Source organism: Eptatretus burgeri, chromosome 1 (genome assembly GCF_056783735.1).
Source record: "Eptatretus burgeri isolate ZD-2024b chromosome 1, Ebu_testis_v1, whole genome shotgun sequence".
NCBI classification, from domain to species: Eukaryota; Metazoa; Chordata; class Myxini; order Myxiniformes; family Myxinidae; genus Eptatretus; species Eptatretus burgeri.
Genome location: NC_140961.1, coordinates 145353056 through 145373055, shown reverse-complemented (window position 1 = coordinate 145373055; position 20000 = coordinate 145353056). Strand labels below are relative to the sequence as shown.

At 44.6% G+C, this 20000-nt stretch overlaps 2 protein-coding genes across 21 annotated transcripts in view; one reads left to right on the top strand and one right to left on the bottom strand.

The window, feature by feature from the left end:
- LOC147035687 (equilibrative nucleoside transporter 1-like) overlaps window positions 1-20000 on the bottom strand; it is a 223139-nt gene that overhangs the window by 22034 nt on the left and 181105 nt on the right. For all 11 annotated transcript variants that reach the window (XM_085846682.1, XM_085846674.1, XM_085846704.1 and 8 more), the window contains 3 exons: window positions 17859-17962; window positions 17607-17718; window positions 6707-6792 (listed from right to left, as the gene is read on the bottom strand). In XM_085846682.1, the coding sequence (XP_085702808.1) occupies window positions 6707-6792; window positions 17607-17718; window positions 17859-17962 (302 nt within the window). The remainder of the gene's footprint in view (window positions 1-6706; window positions 6793-17606; window positions 17719-17858; window positions 17963-20000) is intronic.
- LOC147035689 (uncharacterized) overlaps window positions 1-20000 on the top strand; it is a 159121-nt gene that overhangs the window by 90406 nt on the left and 48715 nt on the right. Inside the window, exon 5 of one of the 10 annotated variants that reach the window (XM_085846783.1) lies at window positions 2573-6090. The exons of the other annotated variants lie outside the window; for them this stretch is intronic. Coding sequence (XP_085702909.1) covers window positions 2573-2586 — 14 coding nt within the window. The 3' untranslated portion in view covers window positions 2587-6090. Of the gene's footprint in view, window positions 1-2572; window positions 6091-20000 lie in introns of those variants that run through there. 10 annotated transcript variants of the gene reach the window in all.

Below are 20000 nucleotides of genomic sequence, written 5' to 3'. Positions count from 1 at the left end.
CGTGTCATTCTTTCTACAATGGAAATCAAATATTGTTCAGAAAGTTCTTCCAATACTATTGCAGAAGTTCCCTCAAATGTGTTACGCTTGTCGGTTGCTTTGCTTTCACCCTTCTGTCCTGTTCATCCCAAACCAGCTCAATGGTGTTTAAGTCTGGAGACTGTGCTAGCCATTCCATGATTTGAAGCCTACCATCTTGTTCTTTTCTTCGAAGGCAGTTCTGACATAACCTGGAGGTATGTTTTGGGTCGTTATCTTATTGTAAGATGAATGGCTGACCAACGAGGCATAGACCAGAGGGTATTACAAGACAGTGAAATATCATCTCCACTGTTCAGTCTGAACACCAATGGATGTGTGGCACTCAAAGAAACATGTAACTTTATGAAGTACCAGCAGAGGAACGCACCCCTTGTTCAGAAGGAATTTTGAGTTTAGAAAAAGTAAGCCAGGTATAATGTAAAATTCCAATTTTGCATCACATAGCAGGTAATATACTATAATAATAATGTAATGATTAATACAGTCTCTATATAATGGAGCAAGTGATTATGGATTTACATATGTGGGTATGTCCTCTTCACCCATTGTTTGGTCAGTCGCCCTGATGTCACCCACAATTGTAACCTGAAATACTTAACCCAAAGTATCCAAAGGACCGTAAAGACCACACATACACACACACACACACACACACACACACACACACACACACACACACACACACACACACACACACACACACAAACACATACACACACACACACACACACACACACACACACACACACACACACACCGTCCGAAGACCAAAATGACTTCCAGGAGCTAAATGACCCCGAGGACCCAAAAGACCCAGAAGACCCAAAAGACCCTGTTAACTCCGAATGGCCAAAACCCCACACCCCCAGGTTTCTTACAAGTTCACATGGTCTATCATCGACCCACATCTGAAAAAAACTCCCAAAATACCGAATCACTGGTCACCTCCACTCGTGCTTTTACATCCTTCCCCGCTTGTGTAATCAATCTCATTCTTCCATCGAGGTCTTCAAGACAGTAGTGCACCACCATCTCAGATCACCCCATATCCAAAATCATGAACTTTTCTACCCTCGTGATGCCCCGCACGGCCCCAGGCCCATTTCTTTCAAAATTTCCAGTTTTTCTTTCATGAAAGATTGCTGCTGTTGCCATCTTATCCACCCAAAGCATCCTCCCATAATGCACATTCCTCCTGTGGAAGAAATAATTATATTTAATGTACTCTAAATTGTAATTGTTTTGGTGTTTTATAAATTTAATTTTTATGCTATAAGTCGAATTGGCTGTCAGTGTTCCTTCCCTTTGGCCAAGAGTCTTTGCCCTAAATGTTGATAAAAAATAATGTCTTGCTATGGTACAATGTGACCTGGGCTGATAACAGCAAACTTTTGCCATAATTACATCATGTACTTCTCACCTGGAAGCCACGTATGCAGTTAGAGTTAACAGCCCCTACCACTCTCCCATGAAAAGCATATAAATACCAGAAATTGTAATCTTGTTTTAGTGCAAGCATGTGTGATGTATAGCATCTCAGTGGCTTGTACTCCTTGGGACTGACCAAGTACCAAGTAATAATAAAACTCTCTGATGTAATGTACTTTCACGTTGTGGAAAGTGAATTAATTGGGTTGGTTTAACAGTTAACTAAAAAAGTAAGAATAAATATAATAGAGCCAAATAATGTTGCAACAAATGGGTGTTCTCAAGTTCATTGTGTGAAGTGTACGAGGGAACAGGAACACGATACATTTAAAACCGAGTCGGCTAGACGTTAAACCCTGCAAGGAAAATAAGATTCCACAACAACGCAAGAATTCTACAACGATCACTACGAGGTTGGGTGAAAAATCCTCATCAGATGGTGGCGTGACCAGAGGTGCTGAATCTGCTGGAGGCAGCCCCTGAAAGGAACGGCAAGAGCTTGAGCGAAGGTAAGCAGAGAGCATTCCTCGATGGTGGGCTGTCTTAGGGGGTAACGCATTCTCGAACAGAGAGTACATGTCCGAGAATTTTATTGATAGAAAGAAGAGGATCCTGCAGAGAGAGTCCGTTTTAAAGTTAACGATAAGTACTGTTGTTGTTTTAGAAAAGTGCTGGAGGAGAAGAGGAGTTAGATGATGGCATAGTGCAAGAAGAAGTTCGACAAGGAGCCAGAGGAGTAATTAAATGGGCATGACGAAGCGACATGCCACAGACCGGCTGAGAGAGTCCGAGCACACGCACGAGATATATGTTTGCATTGATAGGGACCGGCTGAGAGAGGCTGAGGAGGACCGGCTGAGAGAGGCTGAGGAGGACCGGCTGAGAGAGGCCGAGATAGGGTTAGAAAGGACAATGGTTAAGTGGAAAATAGATAAGTTATTATAGGTTACCTGTTTGTAAGAGTTATAAGAGTTACCTCTTTGTATTTCTGTTTGTTCATTGAACTCACTGGAAGTTTGTTTGCAGTGAGGTTGTTGTATTGTATTGTGTGTAGGGGTTTACGGATTTGTAAATGCAATGATTTGCACCAAACGTTTTGCAGGGTGCAGAAGATGATTGACGGGCTGGGAGCGTGGCTGGTGATTTGTCTTGAGATGCATGTGTTGCTGAGTGAGCTCGATAAGGAATTAAACATTACTGGACGATGTGATACATTAATGTCTTGTTAGAAATAATAATATTGCAGCAGATAAAGCGTGAAGAGAGATGGACATTCATAAAATAATATGAAATAAAGAAAACCACCTCGGCAAGACAGTCTGGGGACGGACTCCTGCTGAGTTAAGCTGTGGGAGACAAATGGATAAAGGCTCAGATTTTCTCACTGTTTGATAACTTTGTATGCATTTTTGGCTTTGTGTTTATAACGCGAAGGTCGCGAGCTGCACTGTGTGGGCCGGCCCCCTCCACTGGATCTGTTTGGGGTGGCATGTTCTCTCCACTGCATCTGTGTTTGAGTCTTAGTTTTAGCTGTGAAATTCCATTCACATGCAGATTCAGGAGGGTGGGGGATATTGTCTTGAAGTGTGCATGCCGTTGTCAATGAAGGTAGAGAAACGTTACCGAAATTCGATTTGATTTGTACTTTAAAATGATATAGAAATGTGATTGATTTGGAATGATTTAAAAATGGTTTGATGATGTTTAGCACATGGGGCGATTCACAGAAAATTATCTATTATAATGGATGATGCCCTCGGATGGATGTTGAACTCGGCGTGCCGTTTTTATTCGTCTGTGATTGTTAAAGTTGCCTGAATTAGTGCTGGGAAGGCAATGGCAAACAACCCAGTGTAACCTTTTGATCGATTCAGTCAAGGTAAATTCACAAGATTTAATTGGATAGATGCTGAAGATTTTATTTTTCATTTATTGATTTTAAAAGAAAATATTTTATTGTGACTGTTTAAAATAATAATAAAAGACCATGAAGCTGTTTAAGCAAGATTTGACAAATGATTTGACAATTTTTATACACCTGTTTTAAAAAACAGAGATTTAAATTGATTTATATGTTTTGATAAAGGAAATGGATTCGTAATTGAGGTCAGAGGAAGTGATAGATCGTTCGTGTATGTGAAGTTGGTTATATTGCAGCATATTGCTGTTTTGGTGAGAGAGAAGTGGATGGATGGACAATGTCAGAGATTTAAATGTTGATGAATTCTGAAGTGAGATAGAGATTGGTTAAACATTATTTTTGAGAAATTTCAGTTCCATTTCAACATGAAAGAAATGGATGCTCTCCGGGTTAATGAAACAATGTTAGCCTTTGGTGTTGATTAAATTGTTTGGGAAATTTTCATGTTTTGTAACAATGTTATCAAAGTTCTTGTTTCAAAATGGACGCACTGCAGCCAAGTTGTGATCTGCAGCTGGGCAACTCGCCATGCCGACAACAAAGGAGTGGAACTTTCATTATGGGGGATTTGCACAGCTGAGAGTCCGTGAAAGACTTTCAAAAGAATCACTCTGTGACGATGATGATAGCCATGCTACTCTTGTTTAATTACTCCTGTGAATTAATGTAGGAATGTGCAACTTAGCTTTGAATTATTTTGGGAATCTATTTTGTGAATTATAATAACCTTGCACACAGGTGTGTTTTGTTTTTGACCTGTATGGTAGTGATGGGGATAATCTTATGGTCAAAAGGACCAACAAGTGATACTCATGATAATGTTTGCCTGCACTGGGTTTGTTGCCACATGCATAAACATGGGGAACAGTAAGCAAATGGGGGTTGTGCGGTAACGGTGTTAGTTATTTTCAGACTAATCTCATAAAAAAAAAACTCATTGAGAACGAACCATCATGCTTCTCTTGGTTAAAATTGATATGAACTTTTGTTTTGAGATTACAACTTTGTTTAGCAGATGTGAATGTTAAAATGGTAACTGGGCAAAATCAATTCGCTTTGGATTCGGTACTCGAAAGAAGTAGCTTATTTTATATTTTTGTATAGATGATAGAATATTTTTGGTGAAAAAATTATTGATTGCAAATTGGAACCCTGATAGAATTGGAACCCTGATGGAACAAATTGGAAATCGCAAATGAGATAAATGTTTGAGTATACACATGCAACTGAGATTTCTGTATATTTTAATTGTCATTTAGGGAAATAATAAGGAAAGAGATAAAATATTGATAATGCAAGTTGAATGCTTCTGCAAGAACCTTTGTCAGTCTTGTTGAGATACATGAGCCCATGACGTTAACATGATGACATGTTTAATCGATGTTAACTTTGATTTTGTTTGTTTCGGAGTGTTGAGCACAGTTGAACCATGCATGCACTGTACAATTTCGTCTAGTGAAGCTTTGGAAAGAATTTCCACCAAAAGATTGGACGATGGGTAGAACCCAGATTTGGGTGATTGGGTATTCAACACGTGATCATGAAACTACCCCCTTCCTGAGGAGATAAGATGAGCAATGTGAAAAAAGAAAGAAAAGAATAACCCACTGAGGAGAAAGTTGAGCAAAGTCTTAACATCGGCATTGTGTGGTGCCTGCCTGGAGGAATGTCCTCAGCCACACGCTCGATTGCTGCTCTGCAAATACAACGAGGCCATGCTGTGGTTGCTTCAATGCTCAACGAAGGCCCTGGAGGTCCACACGGCGAGTCCTCTGCAACATATGTTCAATGGTGCAAATGGGGGCTCGTGCTGCCACCGCGATTCGACTGCATCTAACGTGCACCGCTCGCTTGGTGAATCAAACCTGATTGCACAAACTGCTGCTGTGGGGCCCCGGGCTCTGTTGGGGCTGGATCTCTGTTCACCTCTCGAGTCCTTTTCGTCTCCTTCAACCCAGTGTCAGGCCCAAGCTCGTACTTGCCAATATCTACCTTCTCCTCAGCTCAAGGAGTGCTTCAACTGTGTTTCCCGTTGGGTGCTGATCTACACCATGACCTGTTTATCTTCTGACTTTGGGAAGCATGTTTTCAATGTGTGACACATGCTGATGAACAGGCCATAAATTAAATGGAAACACACTCACTCACTTTCAGATTATGAGATTGAGCACTCGCTGCTATTGTTGATTCAACTTGAGTAACAAATATATTTTCTCCTTCAGGAACGGGATATGGGAATCATGTGTAATATAATTATTCAAATTTTCCTCATAAGGAAAAAATGGGGGAACTGTGGAAGAAATAATTATATTTAATGTACTCTAAATTGTAATTGTGCTGGTGTTTTATAAATGTAATTTTTATGCTATAAGTCGAATTGGCTGTCAGTGTTCCTTCCCTTTGGCCAAGAGTCTTTGCCCTAAATGTTGATAAAAAAAGAATGTCTTGCTATGGTACAATGTGACCTGGGCTGATAACAGCAAACTTTTGCCGTAATTACAACATGTGCTTCTCACCTCGAAGACACGTATGCAGTTAGAGTTAAAAGCCCCTACCACTCTCCCATGAAAAGCATATAAATAACAGAAATTGTAATCTTGTTTTAGTGCAAGCACGTGTTATGTATCGCATCTCAGTGGCTTGTACTCCTTGGGACTGACCAAGTACCAAGTAATAATAGAACTATCTGATGTAATGTACTTTCACGTTGTGGAAAGTGAATTAATCGGGTTGGTTTAACGGTTCACTAAAAAAGTAAGAATAAATAAAATAGAACCAAATAATATTGAAACAAATGGGGGTTCTCAAGTTCATTGTGTGAAGTGTACGAGGGAACAGGAACACGATACATTTAAAACCGAGTCGGCTAGACGTTAAACCCTGCAAGGAAAATAAGATTCCACAACAACGCAATAATTCTACAATGATCACTACGAGGTTGTGTGAAAAATCCTCATCACTCCCCTCACCCTTTATTTGTCCAAGTCTCCCTCTATTTTATCTTTCAACCATGCTGTTTGTATCTTCCCCACGCCCCTCTTTCTACTGTTCCTTTTGTTCTGTTGCATCCTGATCCGCTCAGTGTTCTAGTTCTTCCATGAGACTAGACTTTGCACACACACAACACACAAAAAAAATCTGCACCATCGGAGAAGTAGAAGAATGGAAGGAATCAATACATGTTAATTGAGGTAGGCTGACTGCCATGGGAAGCAAGAAGAAGGTGACGTTTTGGACGTTCACCTTTGTTGGAGCAAAAGGCTAAAAACATACATCACCAGGACAATCCAAAATGTGAAAGTTTCATGAACTTACAAAACGTATCAAAGCCGTGAACATCCGACCAGCAAAGGACCCAGACATCTTCATGAGAAAACAGCCAACGGGAGCAAACAATTTGTCTGTAGGGAGAAAATAAATAGGCATTTTTCGAGATAATTAAATGTCCTCACAAATATGGAGGGAGGAGAGGCTTTCATCGACGTACATAAACATCATTGACATCGAAAAAACAATTTGGTGGAGGAGCTCAATCACACCAAATATCTGCATTATAACTAAATATCTAGTTCGAACAAAATTGTAGTTTGAGCATATAGAGTACTCCAAGAGATTTTTATTGTACTTCAAGCAAACAATGAAAGGCAAGTACCAAAATTCCGTCAAGAAAAAACAAAAAATTCACTGCCGTGGCCGCAACTCATGGACTTGTCACTAATTGGCTCATGGGAACAAACCCTGGTTGCGCTGGATGGGCGAATGGTTGTTACCCAGACTCCCTCGCTCCAAAGGTATCACCAACTGAGATTTTTCCAACAGGCACGGACCAGGTCCAACGTTTCAACCACCAAGTGGTCTCCATCAGGGACAATTCCGATATCATGTTCCCACAGCGCACCATCTGCATAGTGCAGTCACGTGATGTCACCTCTCCCCAACGAGGTTAATTAGAACCAAGGACATAATGTCTGAGCTGTACCAGATGGAATGCTTTCCTTCTCGATGTTGGTGCCAAATTTTATGAACAAGAATCTTTGAATTCATAGTTGGTCTCGAAAGCCAATCGCTGTCTGGGCATCCTCCACCGAACAAAGTCCTTCCTTGGCACACCTGAACTCCTATCAACCAACAAGCCTTCATCCACAGCTTGATAGAGAACTGCTCTGCCCTCTGAGCTGGCTCAACTGCATCACGTCTTGCTTAGCTTGATTCCATGGAAACCAAGGCCTTCAAGATTATTGGAATGTCCTGTGTTGAAGTTGAGTAGATGAGCCTGTCATACTCCCATCACAGACAGGTCGGTGGTCGTTTTTTTTATTATATTGTTACGAATTTGGGAATTTGATTGCACACAACATTCAGGTTCCTTAAGTCAGCTATGTCGATAAGTGCTTGTTCCCCAGATAGCTCACCTTTCATTGTTTAAATGTTCAGAAATCGATTTGATGCACTGCGGATCGATTTAGTAGTTGGGGAACGAACAATGGAGACATCCCTCCCCCTCTTCTGCGAAGAGGAAGAAGAATCCTGCAATCCCATGACTCATGATGTCAACAACTCCCTCCCACCAGTGGCTGAGAGGGGGCTGGAGCACGAGGGCATGAGACATGAGTCACGCCGGGAGCGGGGGAAGTGCGGGAGAAGGATAAGAGGAGATCTTTTCTTTTGTTCGTGGGCAGAGTTGGAGAAGGGAGTTGGAGTAATAAGCTTTTTTCTTCGGCAGAGAATAGTCGTTCAGCAGACCGTCGGGTCCTGCTTGGCTTGCATTAGGGTTGAGGCCTTCGGAAGCTTTTTGCTTCCAATGGCTCAGGTAGCTTTGGCTGAGGCCTGGCTCGGGAGGAGGCTTTTTGGAGGCTTTTTGCTATGAGCTGCTTTGCTTGGAAGAGAGTTGAGCTGGTCGCTCGGCTCGAGCTGCGAATGGTGGCTTCTTCTTCTTCTTCTTGGTTCGTGAAGCTCTTTGTTCTCCATTTCGGTTCCGGGCTTGGTGCAACTCATCGACCTCTTTGTGGAGGTGGTTCCTCGGGGAAGCAACGCATCGACGGGAAGGATCGGCGCCTCGTCTCACCAGCACGTGTTGAGAAGTGCGGGAGGATTCGCTGGAGCTTGGGAAGGATCGCAGCTCATGGTGATTTGATCCAGCTCGCTCTCGCTGGAGCCCAGGTCCGAACATCTTGAAGACCACACGAGGTGGAGAGGTTCAAGATTGTCTCTGGGTTTCAGCTCACCTGTCCTCTGAGCTGGAGCCCGTTATTAAAGGCCTCTGCCACCATTTCTTGGATGTGTGTGTATGTGCGTACGTGTGTCCGTGGGCCCGTCTTATAAGTAGGAACTGCTGTTAAGTGCAAGTGACTGTACGTAATAAGTAGATGGTTGTAGTTCTTTTGTCGTGCTTTTGTTGCTTGTTTTATTGCATTCGTGTTTTGCCTTGTTTAATTGCATACGTGCTTCATTATAATAAATGTCCTTGTGTGAATGTAAACCTGTTCATTGCGTCCATTACCTCATTGAACTGCCCCATCTTGCACTCGGAATATAGTTGGTTTTTAAATAGCCGGTAAAGTGATCGGGTCCAACGGGACTGCGCGATAATACCCCCCTCGGTTATCCCAAAAGGGAGTGAGCTGCTTAAGCGCCTCGTTTCCAAGCGGTCCCGTTGAGGTACAATCTCTCGGTAACCTACCCGCGCGAATAATTAGGTAAATCGAAGATTTGGCGATCGGACCCTGAAGCGCGCGGGTAGAGTGCGGGCAAGGTTGTGGTGTGGTTAAAAACACACCCGTTGCTGGTTTCCGGCGTTGATCCGGAAAGCTGCGACTGGATTGTCCGTTCGGTGGGCAAAGCGACCGCTATTGGTTAAACGCAGTCGTTCTCATGCTGACGGGTGGGAAATCTACAACAATATCAAGCGGGCCTCCAATCCACACCCCCTCGTAATGGGCCTCATCTCCACTCCTAATCCTCTCTATCCTGCGCACATTAACATCCACGTCGTCCTCGAATCTCCCATTATTGATGCCCCGGGCTCAACACAGCCACAGTCCTCCAGAGAAAATAACAGCCACAGAGAGACGACTCGGGGGCACATGGGCCTCCAATCCACACGTACCTCAAAACCGGCCGAATCTCCACTCCTTGCAAAGCCTCTCCATCCCAATCACATTAACAGCCCTCTCTCCACTGCACCTCCATCCTCTCCTCATCATTGCCAGGGTCGTGCTTTCAGGATTGACATTCGCGGACCCAAGGGTGAGTAGCCCACAATTTTTGTGGCATCTCTGGCCTGCTTTGTGCTAACAAGAAGATAGGTCTTCTTCTTATCATGGTGGAGGATCGGGGGGGGCTGGGTGAAGTCGAGGATAATTGTGCGGGGGTGTCGAGGAGGATTGCTTGGGGGGCGTCGAGGAGGATCTCTTGGGGGATGTCGAGGAGGATGTTGTGGTGTGGGGGTTGGCGAGGAGGATTGCAGGGGGTGGGGGTGGGGGAAGGGGATCGAGGAGGATCACACGGGGGTGTTGAGGAGGATCGTGTGGGGAATATCTCGGAGGATCACTTGGAGGATGCTGAGGAGGATCGCATGGGGGGTGTCGAGGAGGATCGCTTTGGGGGTGTCGAGGAGGATCGCTTTGGGGGTGTCGAGGGGAATCGCTTGGGGGGCGTCGAGAAAGACCATGTGGGGGTGTCGAGGAGGGTCGCGTGGGGGTCATAGAGGGTCTTGCGGTGGTCATTTGGTGTTGTCGAGGTTTGCGCGGGGGTCGTTGGGGGTCATCGAGGGTCATTCAGTGGGTGATGAGGGTTGTTAGGGGGGTGTCGAGGGTCGCACAGGGTGTGTCGACGGACGCCCGGGGGGTATCAAGGGCAGTGGGGGGGTGGGGTGTCGAGGAAGATCGTGTGGGGGTGTGGGAAAGGGGCGCACAGGGCGTGTCGAGGAATATCACGTGTGGGTGTGGAGGAAGATCGCACAGGGAGGTGTTGAGGATGATGGCGTGGGGGGGCAGTGTCGAGGTGGATCGCGTGGGATGCGGAGTGTCGAGGAGGATCGTGCAAGGTGAGGTTATAGAGGAGGATCGTGTGGGGGGGGGTGTCAAGGAGGATCTTGAGGAGGTGTCATGGAGGATGACGCAGCGGGTGTGTTGAGGAGGATCGTGCAGCGGGTCTGAAGTGGATGTGCGCGTTGGGGGGGGGGGGTGTCGAGGAGGATCGCCTGGGAGGGTGTCAAGTAGGATCTCGAGGGAGTGTCGAGGAGAATTGCGTGGGGGGTGTCGAATCAGATCGTGCGGGGGGGGGGGTGTCAAGGAGGATTGCCTGGCGGGTATCGTGGAGGATCGCATGGGGGTTGTTGAGGATGATCGTATGTGGGTCGTCGAGGAGGATCACGAGGTGGATGTCGAGGAGGATCGTGTGTGGTTGGAGGGGATGGGTATAGAGGAGGATCACGTGGGGGTGTATAGAAGACGACTGCATGGGTTGGGGGTGGGGGAATTCGAGGAGGATTTTTTATTTATAGGCATGAGAGGATCCTGCGGTTTGAGACCGCTTAAGCCTTCAGGGCTGAATAGAGATCAGGGATCTCTTCATGGGAAGCTCGAGTCTTCGCCATACCTTAAGCGAGTTTGGTACTTGGCTCACGCTGCTGTACTGGGTACAGCAGAGGCATTGGGGAAAAGGCCAATCCCCTCTGGCCAAAGGGGGGGGGTGGAGTCCCACCTCCGCAAAGAGAGGGGTTCGAGACCCAGCTCGCTGTGTCATGTGATTATTATGTGTTATGTGGATTGAGGTTAGGAAGTGCATATTTCATGGTATTTGTGACGTGGGGTTTGAAAGATGGGAAATGCTGTTGGATGAATGTTTGTTGAGTTACCTGTTTGGATTCTGGTTTGTTCATTGTACTCACTGGAAGTTTGCTTGCTGTGAAACTGTTGCATTGTATTGTGTGAAGGTGTTACGGATTTGTAAATCCTATAGTTTTGCCTTAAGGAGCTACCTCTTTGGACAGATTTGTGAATGCAATGTGATTGGAAAGGTTGAGTTTTATGTTAAGAACGGAAGTTGAGTGTTCCAATCTGGAACTCTTGTATGTTTGTATTCATATCTGATTTGTATGTGCACTGATTTGCATTGATCTGCATGTACTAAGTGTGTGTTGAAATGAGGCGTGTGTGAGTCCAATAGATTTCACTGGAATAAAACATGCTCTATTATGTATTATGACCTGTGAAGCTTATGGGAATGCATGAGTACAGAAAATGGAGATAAAGATTGGTCGTCACCATAGACTGTGAAGACTCTGGTTGAAGTGAAGTGCACATGCCGATTCCAGAGGAAAAACGATGACGACTGACTCCGCACACACTGTTGATTCAGAGTGCGGGGCGGATGCCATTGAGAGTGTTTTGGGACCAGATTGAGAGGTGTGTGTGTGTGTGTGAATTCAATCTCGGTGAAAATCTGAATTGGAAGCGATTGTGAGCTCAATAAGGAACTGAAGATTACTGTACGATGTCATACATGACTGTTAAAGTTTATAAATGACATTGGTTGATGGATGTTAAAGACAAGTTCCTGCCAAAACTACTGCTGGGAAGGCAATGGCAAACAACCCAGTGTAACCCTTTGATCGATTCAGGCAGGCAAAATTCATTGCACACTGGCTGCCTGGTGAAACAAACAGTGGTTGCAGACCTAATCAGAAAAAAACATTCCAATCCTTTGCCTGCCAAGGCTTGGGGCCACTTGCTTAGTGCTGATAAAAACCAAGGTCACGAAACTGGAATGTCTTTGCTTTACCGGCGGGGAAGGATAAAATGTGTGTTGCCTGCCTTGGATAGATGCTGAAGCAAGTGTTGAAGTTTTATTTAATAGCCATAGGGAGTTTGGGTAAATTGTTAAATAACAATTGTGAATGTGAAATATATTCCAAATGTGAAGTCCATTTTGTAGGCTCGCTATCGCCGGCATTATGAGACAAAAAATCCTCTCATTACTCAGCCTGGCAAGGTGAGGTCTTATAAGCAGCTGTTAGTACTGCTTGAAGAGATTTATGGATACTGAACCACCAATTCAATTCATATGCAGATTCAAAGGGGGGTTGGCGACTACTGTGTCGAAATGTGCATGCCGTTGGCGATGACGTGAGAGAAATGTTTGCAAAATTTGATTTGATTTGTACTTAAAATGTGCTCAAAATGTAGAAATGTGATTTGGAATGATTTTAAAGTGATTTGCAAAGTAGTTGTGTATGATTTGGTACCTTGAGATGAATGAGGATTTATAAACTTCCACCAGCAATCCGGTAGAGAGTGATCAATTAATTATCCCTCCGAGGGACGTTAAACTAGGCATGCTGTCTTCATTAGTCTATGAATGTTATGATGATGGCTCTTCATCTAAGTCCTCTGGAGACAAGTGCGGACTGGCTGTCTTGTGCTCTTTGAACACACAGTCGTGAAAGCCTCATCACACAAACTCTCCTTGGCACATTTGTCTGCCAAGGCCAGTTGCCGGCACGAATAGCAGAAAGCCAAAAAAAAAAACTCTGGTGGCTATATTCGTGCCTCTATTTATCAAATTAATTCATGAATCGTTTGATTTGATTAAAAAAAAATTATTGTCACAATGATAGACCTAGAATGATAAAGCTGTTTCAGTGAGATTGGATGAATTATGCACATAAAAGGTGGAGTTTGAGAAGCATCAGCTGAGTGAGGTGCAGGGCACAGCAACACCAAACAAACTGGAGAAACTATTGCAAGACATGCAAGCCAACAGATTCGCTAAAAAGGGAAAACTGAATACTCCGATGGAGGTCAAAGGGGAGTTGAATTCGTATGAGATGGAACTGTGGCGTCAGATGGACCTTTTTGTGAATGTGGTTCGCTGTAAGTCTCTGCTTGGCTGTGCAACATGTCACCCCAACTTGGACTTGGTGGTCAGAAGGGAGAAGACAGAGGGAGAGTACAACTCACTCGAATACAGATTTGGGTGATTGGGCATTCAACACGTGATCATGAAACTACCCCCTTCCTGAGCAGATAAGATGAGCATGTTAAAGAGAAAAAAAGAAAGAAAAAAACCCACTGAAGAGAAGGTTGGACAAGTCAAACCACAGCAAGGCAAAGACTTAACGTCGCCATTGTGTGGTGCCTGCCAGAAGGAATGTCCTCAACCACACTCACAAATTGCTGCTCTGCAGAAACATCTTGAGCTTGCCGTGGTTGCAAAATGCACAACGAAGGCCCTGAAGGTCCACACGGTGAGTCATCTGCAACATTTGTTCAATGGTGCGGGTGGGTATCGTGCAGCCATCGCGGCTGCATCCAACGTGCACAGCTCACTTGGTGAATCAAACCTGATTGCACAAACTGCTGCTACGAGGCCCCAAACTCTGCTGGGGCTGGATCTCTGGGTCACCTCTCGCGTCCTATTCATCTCCTTCAACCCAGTGTTGGGCCCAAGCTCGTACCTGCCAAGATCTACCTTCTCTGCAGCTCAAAGTGTGCCTCGACTGTGTTTCCCGTTGGGTGCTGCTCTATCTACACCCTGACCTGCTTATCTTCTGGCCTCGGGTAGCATGTCTCTTCGATTTGTGACACGATGAACAGGCCATGAATTAAATGGAAACACACTCACTAACCTGCCAAGAACACTATTGAGATGGGCGTCATCCAGCATTTTTCTGGTATGAGCACTCGCTGCCATTGTTGATAGAACTTTTGTGAAGGGTATCTTTTCTCCTCAAGGAATGGGGTATGGTGACCATGTGCAATATAATTATTCAAATTTTCCTGATCGGAAAAAAGGGGGGATTGTGGAAGAAAAATAATTTTATTAATGTACTCTCAATTATAATTGTTGCTGGTGCTTTATAAATTTAATACTTATGCTATAGTCGAATTGGCTGTCAATTGTGTTTCCCTTTTGTCTGGGTGTTGATGGGGGGAATGTCTTACAATGAAAAAAATTGACCTTGTTGATAACACTGCAACTTTTGCCATGATTCTGTCATTCTCTTTCACCCGGTGAACACGTATTGCAGTTTGAGTTATTTTGTCTAATACTTATCAGACCCATGCACTCAGGTCAGGTCAGGTATGGGAGCATGTGCCAGAACAGCACGTCGCTGCGTCCACTTTCCGCCGGTACTCCAGGGGCCTCCGTCTGGCCATCCCCCAGGCAGATGCCAGGCCCATCCCCATCTCCTTGAGATGATGGTCAACCTGTTGCAACCATGAGGCACGTGGTCGACCCACTGGCCTCCTCCACTCATGAGACTCCCTCGCTGAGAGAATCTGGAGAGCAGGATCAGAGTCAGGAAAACGAGCCACATGTCCATGCAGCCGCAACTGACGCTCATGGACTATTCAGGTAACAAATCTAATCCGAGTCTCTCTCAGCAACCGCTCGTTGGACACAAAATCCGACCAGTGATAGCCAAGGATTCTCCGAAGAGACCTGGTACCAAAGGAATTAAGTCTCCGTCTCAGATCCTTGGTCAGAGTCCAAGTCTCGCACCCATAGAGCAAGACTGGAAGTACCAAGGACCTGAAGACTCGGACTTTCGTCCTCCCGCACAGGTCCCGGCAGCGCCACACCCCATGATCCAGTGAATCCATGACTCCCCAGGCCCGACCCAGACGTCTATTGACCTCTGACTCGCAGCCAGCAGAGACATGAATATCACTGCCAAGGTAAGTGAATCTCTCCACGACCTCAACATCCTCACCACAAACAGACACAGACAGGACAGCAGCATCCAAGATGTCACCGAAAGCCTGGATCTTAGTTTTGACCCAAGAAACCCGTAATCCCAACGGCTCCGACTCCTCATTCAGCACCTCGAGGGCCCCCAAGAGGATGTCTAAAGTCTCCGCAAAGATGACTGCATCATCTGCAAAGTCAACGTCCGAGATCTTGACATTCCCAAATGACGCACCGCAACTTGATCTCTCCGACATCCTCCCTAGAATCCAGTCCATACAAGTGCTGAAAAGTGTGGGGGCAAGTACACATCCCTGACGAACTCCAGTAGCAACTGGAAATAAGTCAGAGATGGTACCACCACACTTCACAGCACTCTCAGTACCAGAGTAGAGTTCAGACATCAGATCGATCAGTTTTGGTGGCACCCCACGAAGACCAAGAATCCTCCAGAGGACATCCCGATTCACTGAATCGAACGCTTTACAGAGATCAACATAGGCTGCAAGCAGCCCCTGCCGAAACTCTCGTCTGCGTTCGGTGAGGACACGAAGTGCAAGGATACGGTCAATCGTTGACCTCTTTGGTGTAAAGCCTGACTGCTCTGGACGCTGGTGCTCAAGCAGATGGTGGCGAACCCTATCAAGAATTATCCGAGCGAAGAATTATCCGAAAAGGAAAAGGGAAAAGGGAAAAGGGAAAAGGGAAAAGGGAAAAGGGAAAAGGGAAAAGGGAAAAGGGAAAAGGGACAATGAAAAAGGGAAAAGGGAAAAGGGAAAAGGGAAAAGGGAAAAGGGAAAAGGGAAAAGGGAAAAGGGAAAAGGGAAAAGGGAAAAGGGAAAAGGGAAAAGGGAAAAGGGAAAAGGGAAAAGGGAAAAGGGAAAAGGGAAAAGGGAAAAGGGAAAAGGGAAAAGGGAAAAGGGAAAAGGGAAAAGGGAAAAGGGAAAAGGGAAAAGGAAAAAGGAAAAAGGAAAAGGAAAAGAAAAAGAAAAAGAAAAAGAAGAAGAAGAAGAAGAAGAAGAAGAAGAAGAAGAAGAAGAAGAAGAAGAAGAAGAAGAAGAAGAAGAAGAAGAAGAAGAAATCTCAAGCTACAACCTATTTTTTTTGCACCCAAAATGTGCATGCTCCTTTGGTTACAACATGTCGGTTGTGGTTTTTTATATTTAAGCTTCCCCGTGTATGACGGGAAGGCCTATAGTTGTTGTGGGGTTTGTTTCTGCAACTAGCACCTTCAATATTTAAGAGGTGAAGCTGCTTCAATATCTGGGTGTATCCTTCCTTCCACCCATCCATTATTCAAGAATGAAGAAGAATAACCTTTCTGGCCCACCTTGTTTAACTCTAAAGGGTTCTAAAGTGTAATTCTCGAAGATTCTAAAGGGTAATTCTAAAGTGTAATTCCACAGGGTTTCTAAGTGGTAATTATAATGGGTTCTAAAGGGTAATAACACAGGATTCTGAAGTGTAATACTAAATGGTAATTCCACATAGGTTCAAAAGGGCAACTCCAATGGGTTTCATTCGTTTCTCGGCTTTGCCAATAAAAATGCCAAAATGAACCACTTCCTTCAGACACTGGTGGTATTTTTTATGGTACCTCAGAGTTTTAGACCCTAAGGAGTACTAAACCATCATTTAGAATATTTCTTTTCCTGCACTCCAAATTTTCGAGTTTATCTGGAGCCGGTTGGGACTTTTAGAATTAATTTTTTCATCAACAATGTGAAAAGAGAGTATGCGTGGATGACATAATTATTTTGACCTTGAAATCATTTTTAACACCATGACCCACTTATAGATATTTTAACATTATTCACCATAACTCAAACTAACGTTTGTCTGACCAGAACGAAATTGCCTTCACCCGATAGCCGAGAGCAAGATGCATTTATGCTTTGTTTACATTATACCCCTGTGAGTTAAATATCAAGCTCAAATGGCAGACAGAAATAAATAAAAGAGTCAAGGTCAAATGGTAGTCTGAAAACCCCCCCAAAAACAACCCTTTTTTGTCATTGCTCAAAAGTGCCAATGCATAATCACAAAGACCACTTCACCTTCCAAGATGTTCTTGGATCATATTAGTGTACCTGCATTGAAGTTGTGCAACTGATACGTGATTCGTGTCTTTGACTGACATTTTTAGGATTGTGACCAAATGAACATAAAACACCTGTTTTTTTACCATAACTTAAATAATTTTCCTCCAATTTTCATGATGTCGAGAAAGACTGTAGATAGAAACACATGTTCTTAATTTACACTCTATCCCTAAATGTTCAATGTCAAGTTCATTTGTCAGTCCGAACAAAACATGACATCATTGGATGGTGGGCCAAAGGTAAGTCAAGAGCAATTGCCAAGGGTAAGCCAGGAGAGGCTTCCCCTTAACAATGTCAGATATCTAGTTTACCTTTTGCTCTTTTCTTCATTTTGCAATTGGTTTGTAGAAATGTATTGTCAGACAATTTCTTAAACGTTAAACAATTCACGATCTGAGCGAGATCACAAATTTCCTTACCCCAAAGACTGTTTGCAGGAGCAAGTGATGTCCGGACATCAGCACAGACAGCAGGGAATAATGAAATGTTGGCAACATCATTGACGCAAATATTCAAGGCCATTGGCCATATCTGTGAAAGTAATGGAAATTCATGTTTTTTTTGTTTTTACACTAAAAAAACATTTAATTTTGTGGATAATTATTGAAAAATCTTGTGTATTGTGAAACAACATAAGAATAACTATAAGAAGTGTTTTTTGATGAACTGACCTGCTTCAAAACAATTAGGATCGAGTCTGGCTGCTCCCCATCGTTCTGTTCCATTTTTTCATCCATGGGAGTATCTTTAAACACCGTTCCACATTTCTCCTGCACTAAAAATCAGAGGATGGTGGCGTCGGTACATCAGAATTACACAGGAGGCTACATTTCCAATCAACATAAGTCAAACCAAATAGGAGAGAATCTGGGTATTTTTTCGATCTGTGCTCAGTTGAATGTTTCTTCACCCAAGAGCATGTATCCCACTTCTTATGGCCATCAAAAAGAAAAGTTCGTATACATCTATGTGTTGACATTGGTGGAGGAAGCATCAACAAAGTTCTTTTCAGAGAGAGAGAGAGGGAATGAACATTTTATGTGGTGTGTAGAAGCAATGAGAGGAAATGGACAGAACCCAAGACCACCCCCCCCCCCAAAAAAAAAAAATGAATGCATGAAATAGGAGAGCAATATGGGTAAGTGGCGTGGGGGAGGTCTGACAACTTCTACATATATATATATATATATATATATATATATATATATATATATATATATATATATATATACACATACCTGTACACACATAAATATAAACAAAGAAAATAGAAATAGAAATATATATTTATTGTTGTGGCCCAGGGGTCAGGAAGAAGACCACAAGGGGTGGGGGGGGAAGCTATCTCGGCTCACAACTAAACAGACTCCCCGGAATTGTTGGCCGTTGCATATGCATAATTCCATGATGCGGCGGGCTGCTTAACCGACCGTGGACGCCAATAACTCAACCGCGTGACCGAGGGTCCTCCTGTCTATGAGTTAACCGGGTTACCTAATTAATCACGTGATTTAATTACTGGGGAACACGACCTCGGTATGCCTTTTCCGAACCCATCACTCCACCAGATCGGATCACTTTTCCGGATTGGATGCAGCCGAGCGACACTGCCAAGGATGTACCGGCTGAAAGGAATGAATTGTTGGGAATTAATTCCAGGCTAAGCTAAGATTCAGACCATGCTGTATCAATGAAGGAAAAGACAAAAACGGGGAGGGAACATTTCTAATAATGATTTATTTGCAAGCAGGCGAGGAAGGGTATGTGGTACGATCAATAGATTTATTGGAGCATGCAAGCAGATATAGGGAAGAAGGGTGTGGTGCGGCAATAAACAAGCAACTTATGAAAGCGGACGCAGAGCAGACCTAACACAAAAACAATAATAACAATGTTCTGCAAGCCTACTTTTATAGAGCGGCACCAGGACACACACACACATGCGCGCACGCGTGTGCACACACACACACACACACACACACACACACACACACACACGCACACATACACACACACACAAAACTCGATGAAGAGGAATTGAAGCAAGACAGGAGAGGAGTTGAGGCTACGGTCTCTCGGTACCTTTGTATAATTGATTGCCCGAACGCGCCAACAATATGTTTGTGGGAATGCTCCATGGTGCGGTACACCCCCTGACAGCTGGCGCCTTGTCTCTTGTTTTGGGCAGCTCGTGTGGATACCATGGGCGTGAAGGAGGGGCTTGAGCTGGGAGGGTGCATTCCAGAGCGAGTGTACAGGGTGGTAGGCAGGACCAGATGGATGGGTGGAGTCAGTGTCGTGTCGGCGGAGAAGAGGAGGAGGAGTCCAGTGATGACGACAGAAGGCAGAGTCGAGGTGATGAAGACAGAAGGCGGAGTCAAAGACCAGCTAAAGCAGGAGGCGAGACAGGGCAGAGAGCGAGCGAACAGCCCCGCTCCGACATTTATAGGTCCCGCGGCCGGAGGGGGGGGGCACCCCGAAGCGACGCGTCATCATCCGAATGGGGCTCTCTGATTGGCCCTGGCCCCCCACCTGGCCCTGCCTCGATGGCCAGAAGCAGCAGCATTCAAGTTCCGGCAAGGTGACCCCAAGCCACAAAAATGTCTCGCTCCGATCCTACGACATGATATTAATCACCCACACTGAACTCTGCGCCATGAAAGCCTGGTGTTGGCACAGTGGTTAGGGCAGCGGCTTGGGATCCAAAAGGTCCTGAGTTCAAGCCCCGTTGGGCCACTGAATTAATACACCAGGGGGTTGATTCAGCCTGTCATCCTTCCGAGGTCGGCGAAATGAGTACCAGTGCACTTGGC